At 39.7% G+C, this 13,380-nt stretch overlaps 1 protein-coding gene across 1 annotated transcript in view; it reads left to right on the top strand.

Annotated features, from left to right (window-relative positions):
- The window catches only part of LOC128870354 (rho GTPase-activating protein 6-like), a 124,479-nt gene that overhangs the window by 60,260 nt on the left and 50,839 nt on the right, over nucleotides 1–13,380 (top strand). Inside the window, exons 2-4 of the mRNA XM_054112968.1 lie at nucleotides 7,344–7,436; nucleotides 7,496–7,656; nucleotides 7,727–8,101. Of these exons, the coding sequence (XP_053968943.1) occupies nucleotides 7,344–7,436; nucleotides 7,496–7,656; nucleotides 7,727–8,101 (629 nt within the window). The remainder of the gene's footprint in view (nucleotides 1–7,343; nucleotides 7,437–7,495; nucleotides 7,657–7,726; nucleotides 8,102–13,380) is intronic.

Raw genomic sequence — 13,380 nt, 5'->3', positions numbered from 1 at the left:
ATGGTGGACTATGCCTTGGCAATCGAAGGAAACAGTCAACATCACCTTCCCGGTTCTTTTTGCTCATAGGGTATACATATCCCATCTTTTCACTGACGGACAAGAAGACGGTCGCAGTTGCTGTTTTTTATATGCATACATTTTGCGTTCGTTGAAGGTTTGTATATATTTGTATACATATGCGTGTATGCGCGTTTGGCTTTCTGGATGCATCCATGGATATTAGAATATTTTCTCATCAATATGTGTATGTAAGTAGTTCAGATTTGACTGAAGAGATTAAATATAGGAATGCATATTCATATGATTGCCTTTATGTCTGTTTTACATATAAATTAATTCAAAAGAAGTATGAATAATGTTATATAGAAAATAAATTTCTAAATAACAGGTATTAGAAAAACCTGAATACACTATTTTAAATCAATTCTAATTAAACCAAATATAAAAAATGAAATAAAAATATCGAACAAAAAACTGTGTACAGGATTTGAACCTGAGTCAAATATTGGAAGATTTACTACACACACGACACGTCTTTCACGATTACGCTAAACTACAATTCTTAATGAAGTTTTCTAAATCACTCATTTGTTCGATTCGCACTTTTATATGCACATATTCTGCGTTAGTTGAAAGTTTGTATGGATAATTATATGCATATGTATCTGTGTATGCGCGTTTGGCTTTCTGGACGGATATTAGAATGATATTTTCTCATCAATATAATTTGGATTTGATGAAAGAGATTAACATATGTACATACTTTCTGTTTTGATTGATTTATATAAAAATCAGATCATATCCAGTATGAACTATTTTATACCGAAAAGAAATTTCCATTTATGAAATACAAAAAAAACAGTATTTTAAAGAAATTTTAATTAAAATAAACTCAAAAATTTTACCAAACTTTCCTGGTTTGAATTGTAAAAAAAAATGTGCAAGAAAAAAAAATATGACTTCAGGACTTGAACCTGAATTAAATACGTGCCAGAAAACAAAACGAATAACTCCGCCGACTTTAGCTTCTGCACCGCAAACTAACTGCCGCGCGACCTTCTTAATCGCAAATTAAATCGCTTCGATTTCCTTAGTAGTGTGCCGAAAAATCTTATGAACTTCCTCAGTAGTTTGGTAAACGCAGAAAAAATCTGAATTGCTGTCCTAGCGTGGTAAGTAAATATAGAAACCCTCCACTCGCGTCACTCGCGTGGTAAATATCTGCAATTCCCCACTCGTGAGCAAAGTTGAATTTGAAATGACCTTATTATGAATCTACAAATTAGAACTCGAAAAAAGCTCATTTAACATTTGCTCCTTCTCATTGCATTAACATTCTCTGGTAGTAGTAAACTATTCGACCAGTTGGCAACAGCTGGACTTTGTGTTGTTAACGGAATTACACCAACGAGATATTCAAATAACTCACAACCTAGTCTTCTTGATTACTTTATAACATGTGACTTGTCACATATTCTTAAATTCGACCAAGTTGACTTTATCTCCGACCATGACTTAATATTTTGTACTTTAGATGTTGTGATGAATCGTCCAAATTTAGGTGCCACCTACGAGTATGGTGATTTTAAATCGTTGAATGTTAATTCCCTGTATTCAGACATGGGTTCTATAAATTGGAATGAATGTGGGTTTCTTAGTACTCTTGATAATAAACTTGACTTCCTCAACCATAACCTATCCTTGATATTTAACATGCATGTTCCGCTTCGTTCTGTAAATGTTTTAAATAGTTCATGTCCTTGGTACAACTCGAAAGTTCGAGCTGCCATTAGAAAGCGCAACAAGTGTTATGCTAAGTGGAGAAAAAACTTGACGGATACTTCTTGGCGTCGGTACAAGGTAGTCCGAAATGAAACCACTGCAATAATACGACAAGCGAAACGTTGGTACAGTTACTCAAAACTTGATCCGTCACTTCCAACAAGAGAACTGTGGCGCAACCTAAAAAAATTTAAAATCCATGGCAAGGAAAGTTCCGAATGTGAGATTGACCTTGATGAACTCAATGACTACTGCATTAGTGTTGGTAAGAAAACAAATTGTGCTCCTATTTTAAAAGAGTCCTCACTTTGTGCTACTCTAAAAGAACAGTTTCAATTTTTGACCGTTAGTGAGGTAGATGTCCTGAAAGCTTTATCCAAAATAAAGTCTAATGCTGTAGGCGATGATGGCATCTCGCTGAAATTCGTCCGTATAGTCATACAATATATAATAGGGCCCCTTACACATATAATAAACCATTGCTTGACTAGTTCATGTTTCCCAGCAGCATGGAAAAAGGCTATAGTTTTCCCAGTCGCAAAAAAGACAAATGCTATTTATGCTGGTGACTATAGACCTATCAGCATACTGCCCGCATTTTCCAAAGTTTGCGAAAACTTGATGGCCACGCAAATTTCATCATTTGTACAGAACAATCGTCTACTCTCTCCACTACAATCTGGCTTTAAACAATGTCACAGTTGCTCGACTGCAATGGTTAAAATAATGGACGACATTAGAATTAGTTTTGACAACGGAGACTTGACTCTACTTTGTTTACTTGACTTTTCTAAAGCATTTGACTCAGTGAGTCACAAATTTTATGTTTGAAGCTTAAACACTATTTCGGCTTCAAACACAGTGCGGTGAAGCTCATGGCCAGCTACCTTGGAGACAGAACGCAGAAGGTCAAGACCAGTAAATCAACATCTCAGTCTAGATACGTACACACTGGTGTTCAGCAAGGGTCTATCCTTGGTCCGCTTTTATTCAGTCTTTTTGTCAATGATGTTTTTAACGTTCGTCAGTATATGAATGTCCATGCGTATGCTGATGATATGCAATTGTACTTGTCCAGTCGTATTGGTCTCGTTGAAGATTTATGTTTCAAAATAAACAGTGATTTGTCTGCTATTTCTGTATGGGCTAACGATAACTCATTATGTCTGAACGCGTCAAAGTCATATGTCTTACCTATATGTAATAGTGTTGTGCATGTTGACAATATCCCTAAATTGTGGATAGGTACAAGTTCCCTTACCTTTATGGATAAGGTAAAAAATTTGGGGTTTATCCTCAACACAAAACTTACCTGTGCTGACCATATAGGTAAATAGGGTTGTGGGGAACATTTATGCTACATTGCGTAAGCTGAGAGTCTCTGCAACATTCACGCCAGAGAAAACGAGGCGCAAATTAGTTCTCCAGCTAATTATGCCTCTCATTACGTACTCTGAGGTGGTATACAGCAAACTCGACTCCACATCTTGCCATAAACTTAATGTGGCATTTAATAACGCCACGCGGTATGTATATGGGATTGGCAGATATGACCATATCTCTGCCTTCAGATCAAGGCTACTAGGCTGTTGCCTTAATAGCTATTTATCTGCTAGGAATTGCATATTTTTGTGCAAACTTATATTATTCAGGTCTCCTCCCTATCTGACAGAGAAGTTGATACCAGTAAGGTCTCGCAGACACAACAAATTCATCGTTCCAAAATTTAATTGCCTACCATCATCTAGATTATTTTTCATTAACGCTATTAAAGTGTGGAACTCATTACCCGACACTGTGAAGGCTGGACTTAACAGATCTAACTTCAGGGCACAAGTCTATAATTATTTTAAAAGTGTTTGATTGCATTAAAGTAGCGCATTACATTTCTCTTTACATTCTCTAATTACTTGTACTACTTTTGTTTTTTTCTTTTTCTTTTCTAAATCCTTCTTTTCTTTTCCTACTGCTTTTTTTTTTTTTTTTTTTTTCTTCTTATTATTATAGTTAAGTTAAATATATTGGATTGATTTGTAAATGAACTGGTGTAAAATTTAGATTAAGAAACTTGTATGTTAAAAACATTCCAGTTTTTTTTATAATATTGTTGAAGTACTATCAAAAGACCTTAGTCTTACTATGTACTATTTGTATAAATAAATAAATAAATAAATAAAAAAATAAATAAACAGATGGTATTAATTTATGACGCTCAGCGATTACCCAATCGTGGTCAGGTAATTTGATTCTATATTCCATGTGCATTAGAAGAGGGGCTTGCTTATTTGCCGCAGTTACGCCAATAGGTACTCGAGCTTTATCATCTTGAGATATGAAAAATACTTGATCCAAGTATGGATGCTATGTTCTCTAAATAATGGATTGATGTTTCAGCGAACTTCATATCTAAGTGGCTCTTGTGGTGATCAGTTTGAGCCCGAATGAGCTTAACAGGGACTGTCGATACAAGTATTTGTCCCTCTGCAGAATTAGACTTTCTGGGAATCAAACGAAGATATGTCCCATTGCGACTAATGTCAAATCCTATTTTACGTAATTCGTGTGTGAGTTCATCAAGAGTTTTTACGCTGCGAATAGATTCCGTTCGTCTTCTATCATCTGCTGCACTCCCAAATAAAGCTATATCCGCAATTGTTTTCAATAGTGATGGTTGATTGCTTTCAAGATTAGGACGTCTCACTGAATCCCTCAGAGGTACTCTTTTTTTATTTCTGGATTTTCATGACAAATATCTTCTAACTTTCTTTTCATACCATCCCTGTGTTTCTTCTGGGCAACTGCGTTTTGAATCTTCCTGGTTAAAGACTGTTTTGCTGTTTTTATTTCCTCACGCAACTTAATGATCTGTTTATCACCTTCAGCACGGCTTGGCATAGTATCTCTGGTAGAATACAAAGTGTTCAGATTTTTTTCGAGTAGAACAATCTTATTTTTCATAGCTTCCCGAGAAGGTTTTGCTCTCTGTTTATCTGCATTTTCATTATTTTCACATTGCTGTTGTGATTCATTACCGGGTTTTATTTTCTCTTCTTCCTGTTTTTTAATATTTGAAGCTGGCTGTATAATTTGTGTTTTTTCTGCAGGTTTACAGGTAGTCGTTGCCTAAAAGTACAAATTGTCTATTGGTTCTGCTAAAGATTCTCTTATTAAGCTACATAGGTAAATACAAAGTATGCAATTTAAACTGCATTTAAAGATTATTTAAAGCCATAGCCCGTCATTTACGTGTATCAACTTCCCCCAGAGGGAAATTGCAAAATTCCCATAAATTTTTAATATTTCTAGTATTCATAGGTACCTAAAATGATTTCGTCACTCCCCTTGGGAAAAAAATGTAGTAGACTGGATTTATTCTTAGTCGCCGCTTGCAATTCTTCTTCAATTCTCTTAGATACAATGATATCTAGTTCCTTGTCGGACTTTGCTTGTATTTTATAACTTCGCCACACTTCGTTAACTAACTTTTGTACATTTTGTACTTTCGTACTTGTGTGAGATTTTTTAAAACTTTCAAACAATTTTTGGTAAAACTTGGATTTGTCTATTTGAAACGACATCTTATTTAAACGTTAAACTTTGGCTAATGGAATCAACGGTAACACAAATGTTGAGTAGCGTTGTATCCGAACAAAACAATACACTAACAGAAGAAATTTAGACAAGTGAACAGCGCGCGGTAATTCCCCGAATCGCGTATGCGTGTATATTTGCGGGAATTCCCGAAAATGCGTTTCGTTTTCAAGCATAGATAATGTGAGTGTTGCCATTCGTGTAAAAAAGTAAATAACTACTGATGACGTAATCATCATCTAGACTCCCCTACCCCCCATGTCATCCAAAATAAGCAAAACAAAGACCCCCCCACCCCCTAATAGTGCTTACGTAATACTTGAACGGCCCCTATGTAGCCCGTGCGTACTATGCTTATTGATGTTTTCCCACCTCTACACTTTTACGCCGCCTCCAAACAAATGGTCAAATGGTTTATTGTAAAAAGCTTTTTCATGTTAGAAATACTCTCGGAATTTTGCCATTGCCTACGTAAGAACGATCGCTTTTAAAGAAAATTTTTTATATCATTTGGTGTTTCGTGCACACACCGGTTTTCGAACTCGACACTTCAGTTACGGCGACCGCCATAGGCAATTATAGCAATTTTACTTGCCAAAATGGGCCTCTTCGATAAAAAAATTTTTATGATTAAAATAAAGGAAACCTTCCAAACACTCAGTCAGCAAACAAACCACGTTATTTGTAGTCATTAACTTTGAGTTCTTGAGTTAGCTGGATATTATCCGGGTACAGGCTGCCGAAATAAAATTCGCCAAGTTGAAGCCTGCGAAAGGACGATTTTCTTGTGCACGCCGAATGACCAGGTTAGACAGCGGTGATGTTCGTATGTGTTCGTTGGTGTTGGTTGATATTTACCGAACCAGTCATCTAAAGCTTGGCCACCAAACGTTGAAGAGTCGCATTTACCTGACGTCTACCGTAAAATATGTGAAACGTTTTTACTAATAAAGTTGTATCACTAGTATATGCTACACAACCGTGGTACTTGTTCTGTGGATTTGGCATCAGCGACTAAATAATGAGAAAACAGATTTGCCGCTAAATTCAGTCGGCATCGACCCGTCGCTATTTGAAAAACTTTCAATAAAAATATTAATAATATCAATAACATCAATAATAATAATAATAAAAATAATAAAACGCCATAATATATAATGACATTTAAAACATACATAAGTTTATAAGTATGATATATAAAAATAAATTGCTTTAATAAAAACAACTACTCATTTGTATTTCATTCGTTTCATTTATTTCAAGTCTAAAGCGTAATAAGAGTTTTTACAACCCGTTTAAAGCTAGCACGTATGAAATTAGATTTCTAAAGATAATTAAATAAATCAAAAAGGAGTTTAAAAACCCATAAAATTCTTTCTTTCTCTTCTCATTAAATTCTCTAAGTGCATAATAGGAGCCAAACAATCAACAAAGGATGTAAGCACCAATTATATTTTATATACATGTATGGAACGACTCCAACACACATAAAGTTCACTAGGTAGCCATGCATCCACTAAAAGTTTTCGTTTGGTGCGGATTATGGTCCGGCGGAGTCATTGGTCAGTGGATGGTGGGGCCATCACCGTTAACACCGAGCGATATGAACATGGACGGCTTACGGTTCCAGCAGGACTTTGCTATGTGACACCCGTCGAACGATAAGATAGATGTTCTGCACGAGCTATTTGAGATTATGAGTGTCTCAATGAGACCCTTAAAGTAATCATAGCAAAAGCATTTGCGCAAACCCGGATTAATGAATGTTGTGCAAAATTCGTCCTCTCGAATCCACGTCAGCGTTCGAGGTCGTGGCGGGCATTTGAATAATGCCATATTTGAAATAAAAGAATTTTCATTGTTTTATTTCATTTCAACACCAACCCACTCTTATTAGAAAACTATTTATTCCTTTTATTATTATATTTATAATAGTATTATTAATATTATTTGTTATTCCACCTTAGACAACGATGGTAAGCAACAGAAGCGACGGGTTCTACCTAAGAAAAAAGCGATAACAACCAGTTTCTTTGATATCAGTAAAAAGGAGGACCAGAGTAAGTTTTGAGTATAACTTTTACCTAATTTTTTTATAATTTGTGTTGACTGAATACAGGCGGTGGCAATGGCATATTTGGTAACTCCTTGGAATGTTGTTTAATCAATGACAAGAAGCGCAATTTAAAGGAATGGTCTGAACGCGGTTCACGCAATTCAATTGCATCACTTTTTCGTAGCGGTAGCGGAAGTGAATCGTCAAGCAAGCTGCATGAAAATGTACGTAATATGATATAAAACCATTAGCTGAGGACTTAATAGTGTGCTTACGAGCCTTATATATATATAGGTACGATCATATGAAAGTCTACCCTTGAGCACATTTTCTCTTGCATCACCGCATGGTGGTGATAACAGTATTGATAGTGGACGTGCTTCTGGTTCGAAATCGGGTTGCGGCTACTTTGGTAGTATTTCAAAGTTTACATCGATGCAGATGCAAATTTCACGAAGCCAATCTGATATAAGACGACGAAGTCAAGATTTTGACTTGCAACGCTTCAAGCTGCAAGATTGCACCGATTTTAAGGAGCCCCATGAAATGTCTGAGAATTTATTACAAGTGCCTAAATTCATATCGTCGTGCATAAAATATCTCGAAGAGTATGGCCTGCATATGGTTGGACTATTTCGCGTGAGCACTTCCAAGAAGCGTGTAAAACAGGTAATAATTGTGTTTTGTTGGCTATAAATGTGTTGTGTTGGCTATAAATCTATTCCTTTTCCTTTTTTGATGCGTATGATATTTTTTCGAAATATGTATGAATAAAATGTAAATTATCTGTTATTTGTGCGGTTTGTGTGGTTCAAGCAGCTCACAACTTCCGGGATTTGCCCAAGTACCCTCTGGGAGGCGTTCGAACACCAATACGAGAGCAAGCCTACGTAACAAGGCGAAACATCTCAAGATAGCTGGTTGTGCGCTGGGTTTGGGACCTGCCGCGTAAATATCCCTCCCCCAATGAAAACACGAACAAATCCTCGGATGAGAACTTCCTACACTGATGACGACTCCTGCAAACGACAGAAAAGGAACTTTAAATGAACTGATGCTAACGAAACCACATCGAACCGAACAATCTTGCAAAGAATTGGAAGAGTTTGGAAAAAAAAACGGTTTGCAATTGCAGAAGGGTTAATGTTAAAGCTCTTAAAAATCCAGCGTCGCGTAAACTTTATCCGAATACTTTAAAAGAATTTGCCTTTTCAAATACTTACTGACCGAAGCTGGGTCTCCACAAAAGAGGACTTCCTCGAGTGTGCTGAGAGGACTTAGCAAATAATAGCTAAAAGAATCACTCAGCCACTAGAAGACGATTGGCGAAAATGAACTTCAAACGAAATACGGTAAGCTTGGCCGTGAGGTGAAATGCAGCGCCACGTGCGATATGTGAAGATGGGCAGAAAACATCGCTAAGGAAGCACAAGCCGTAGTTGAAACAAATCGCACAAGGGGCATATACATTACACCAAAACAGCTGCCAAACAACGCTAAGAAATAATCTTCTAAGCCGATAGCGGGAAATTAGGAACTTCTACAAGCCCCCAGCTCCCGCTTTGGACGGACTTCTACAGGAAAGTGTTAGAAACGCACAGAGCTGAAACCGCGACCATTTGCTCACATTTAACATCCCGCGGTCAGCAAAGGATGCTCAAGTAATGCTGTAATTTGTATTGCTATAAAGTTAAAAAACAAATCGCCTGGAATTGATATTATTGTCCCCTCATCCCCTTGAAGTTGAAGAGGTCGAGCCAAGGAGCACCAGGAGATTTGGTGGCTCCTAAAACACTCAGGCTAAAAAGCCCATTGTACTTAAAGCTCTGGAAAGGGGGTAGATAGTCAAGGAGGGAGGGAGAAAAGTATCAGAGAAAGAGATAGGAAAGAATAGAAAAATCTGAAAAATCTTCAATGCACGATTCACCTTCAGTGAAACGTGTTTCTCCCAGGTCAGCTTCTTATCCAAGATTACTCCTAGATATTAAACTTCGTTGGAAAGACCAAGTGTCACACCTTTCAGTGTTGGAAGACTGAGTCCATCCATTTTCCGTTTTCTCGTAAACAAGACTATGGTTGTTTTTTTCGGATTAACGGAAAGACCTTGTCTCATGCACCAATCATCGATTTTGTCAAGAATCCTCTGCACTTTCGTGCAAAGCCTCCTTAAGGATTTATCCAATGTTAGCGCACAGACGTCGTCCGCATATGCTTGGACGTGAAAGCCGAGTTCCTGCATCTCCTCTAATAGGGAGACTACGACGAAGCACCACAGCAGCGGAGAAAGAACACCCCCTTGGGGACATCCTTGCTTGGCCCTGACTGTGATTTGCTCGTCGTGGCTCCCACCAGCGGTTAACAGCCTCTCAGAGAGCATGGAGTATATCCATTTTATAATGGCTTGATTAACTCCGTGTCGTTCGGCAGAAGAACATATCGAGCCGAAAGTGGCATTATCAAAAGCCCCCTCAATGTCCACGAACACGCCCATTGTGTATTCGTCAGCTTCCAGCCCAGCTTCAATCTTGCTAACAAGATCGTGTAAGGCTGATTCACATGATTTTCCACTCTGGTAAGCGTGTTGATTTCTACTAAGTGGACTTCTCGTCAATACCCCCACTCGAATATGTTTTTCCACCACTCGTTCCAGACTTTTCAACATGAACGATGTCAAACTGATTGGTCTAAAACTTTTTGCTAGGGAATAGTCATCTTTTCCTGGTTTCGGAATAAATACTACTCTTACGCGTCGCCATTGGGATGGTATATAACCAAATGCAAGACAGGCTGTGAAGATCCTTTTCAGGGCCTCAATCAGCCTGTCTCCTCCTTTTTTAAGCATTGCTGGATATATTCCGTCAGGTCCAGGGGACTTAAAGTTCTCAAAGGATGATAAGGAAAACCTTATCGATTCCCTTGTCACTATCCGACAAGCAATATACCAGCTGTACCTAGAGGTTCCACCATTGCCACCGTCATTGTTCATGCCACTCTCGACTTCAGAGAGAGTTCTACTACCCGGAAAATGGGTTTCGAGTAGAGCATTAAACGTTTCCGATTTGGAAATGGTGTATGAACCATCAGGTTCCTGAAGAACCTTACAAAGTCTCGCTGCTTCCCTCATTTCTTCGACGTTACTGCAGAAATTTCTATAGGATTCAAGTTTGGCTTGCCGTACTTTTTTCTTATATTCTCTCTGTGTAAGTCGATGATTGGCCCAGTCCTCTTCTGTTTTGGTCTTCAAGGCCTTATTAAGAAGTTTCCTGGACCGTACACGAAGCTTCGACAGTTCAGGGTTCTACCAAGGAACCGCTTTCCCCTGTCTGCTTTGCCTGAGTGGACACAGTTCCTCAAAGCAATTGATTAAAGTACCTTCTAATTTCTCAGTAGCATCTTCAATCACTTTTATTGATTTGAGTTTTTTCAGGTTTGGTAATCGCTCTGTTACAAGCTCACCATACCTGTCCCAGTCCACATTTCGAGGATTCCCAGATTCAGAAGGTATTGATATTGTGTCAATTCCCAGTCGGAATTCGATAAGACGATGATCAGAAAGAGAGTCCTCTTCCAAAACTCGCCATCGGTTGATTTGATTTCCAACTGACCTATTGGTAAGTGTTAAATCAATCACCTCTTGTCTCCTTCTGGTCACAAAAGTTGGTTTGTTACCAGTGTTTTGGATGGCCAAATCGGATGACAGGATAAAATCCAGTAACTTGAGACCTCTGGGGTTGCATTTGCTGTTTCCCCACACAATGTTCTGTGAATTTGCGTCACAGCCCACTATTAGCCCCAGATTATTGGATTCTGCGTACTTGACCACTTCTCTTAGCTCCCTCGAAGGAGGTGGCTGTAAAGAGTCGTAGGGTAGGTAGGCCAAAACTATGATAGCTTCGACACTGTTCCCACTTTTCAAGTACTTTATTTTTGCAGCAACGATATCTCCGGAGCATAGCTCTTTTAACATCGTGTGTTCGATCAACCTCGGCATGATAATACATGCTCGCGGTCTCACATTCCCTTCACAATGAAGTATTTGTCCCCACGACATAGCACTTAGACCACAGATACGCTTGTGACATACCCATGGTTCTTGTATAAGTATTATGTGTGGGTTTGTTTGCAGTTTTGTGTGCCTACGGCACAAGAGAGCCGTAGACGCTTTGCTATGCTGCAGATTTATCTGTGTAAATATTACTTCAGTCATGAGACTGAGTATATTTACGCTTTGTCCTCCACCTTATCCTGGACACGGAACTGGATCCGCCCCAGATGTAGGTGAGGACGGCACCCGTACTTCGACTTGAGAACCTTGAGGGACCCAAGATCGATACCCAGTACCAGGTGGGAACCCGCCTCCGAAGTGGTAGCGGATTTCTGCCTGGTGCACGAGTATACTCTCCAGAGAGTCGTGTCAAGATCCTTATTCTGAACACGGATGCGTTTGAGGAGTTCTGCTGAATTACAGGAAGGACCCGGAATCCAGACACTCGCTCGTGCCAGCCTTTCTTTGCTACTCTCAACAAGAATAAACTTACTGTTTTCGCAGGCCGGAATCTTTGCTATCGCTTTTTCTAGCCATTCTCGGGAAAAAGCATTGGAACAGTGCACCTTTACGATGCCGTCCACCACGCTTTTCCCCTCGATCGTCGGTGAGTCGAAAGACGCTTTCCAAAGATAGCTGTCATAGTCATAGTCATAGTCAAGATAGTCTTGTTGCCCTTTGGACAGTAGACTATCTTGTTTGTCGGTATGTATCTCCACCGTCATTGCCTTTGCTGCCATTCTAGCGAATGATTCGCCAGACGTTGACGGAAGAGTGTCATTCGACATTTGAGGTCCCTTAGCCTCTGCCTTGTCAGGCAAAGGTTTGTCTGCCTTGGATTGGGTCGAGGATGCAGGCATTTCCGAATTCCGTCTCTCGACTTTCCTCTTCTTTGCCTTTCTCCTCTTCCCGGTCGTTGGCACAGACCCCGTTTCGTTTCCGGAAGAGCGCAGCGCTACAGAGGAATCCTCTGTTCTGCCACGCTTTCCCGTTTCCGTTACAGGTGTCGAAGTTGACAGAGCTTGACTCCTTGCCTTAGCTAGTGCTTCGGTTTGCCTCGCCTTCTGTCTTCTTCGTTTGATCTGCCTTGCGGTTAGATCAACACCTGCGTTCGAATCTCCAATAACTTCGGTCTTTTTACCGGTACTTACCTGATTCACACCAGGTTTAACCGTAGTCAAAGACTTACTCGGTACCAGAGATCCATCTGAGCCTACTGAGAGATTGTCCGCCATCTCCACATCCTCCACAACTTATTCGGTTGCTTCAGATCGTTTCGACGGCGGTATATCGCTCACACTCACTCGGCTCTCCATTGGCATAGCCAATGTGCCATGTTTCACCACTAGTAGTGCGCTTCCTCCGGAACCCTGGGTGTCAGTTCCGGTCATAGGGGAATGTGGGGTTCGGGCCTGCACATCTGATGCCCGAGCCGTCGATTGCTCGACGGGAGGATTTCCCAGAAGTGGGTTACCTCGTGTAGAGAGATCCTTGTTGAGCCTCCACATTGTAGGAAAATGCATTTTATACCTCCTGCCAGGTTGTCGGTACGGTACTCTCCACATAGTACTTGGGTGGCCACCAATTCCGCCGTTCTGCGGTTGAGTGGATACCCAATTCCTATATGGAGCTGCCCTCTTAGTTCGTGGTAAGTTGATCTCCATAGAATGGGGTTAACTCGCCACTTAAGCCTCATCCCCGCGGCAAAGAGACCGACATGACAAGGCCTCATCCCCTTACTAGCGCACAACTTTACGTCCAATAATAACGAGCTTTTAGGAAACAGAGTCATTACCAAGTGAATTACCCTATGTAAATTATTAAAGCCCCTGCAAAAGGCGACTTATCTGAGTAGGCCAATTGGCGTAGCATCTCATTTATAAGTATGGTTAATAAAATCATA

The sequence above is a fragment of the Anastrepha ludens genome, chromosome X, assembly GCF_028408465.1.
Source record: "Anastrepha ludens isolate Willacy chromosome X, idAnaLude1.1, whole genome shotgun sequence".
Taxonomy (NCBI): domain Eukaryota; kingdom Metazoa; phylum Arthropoda; class Insecta; order Diptera; family Tephritidae; genus Anastrepha; species Anastrepha ludens.
Note: the sequence above shows the minus strand (reverse complement) of the source record. Positions and strands in the feature narration are given on the sequence as shown.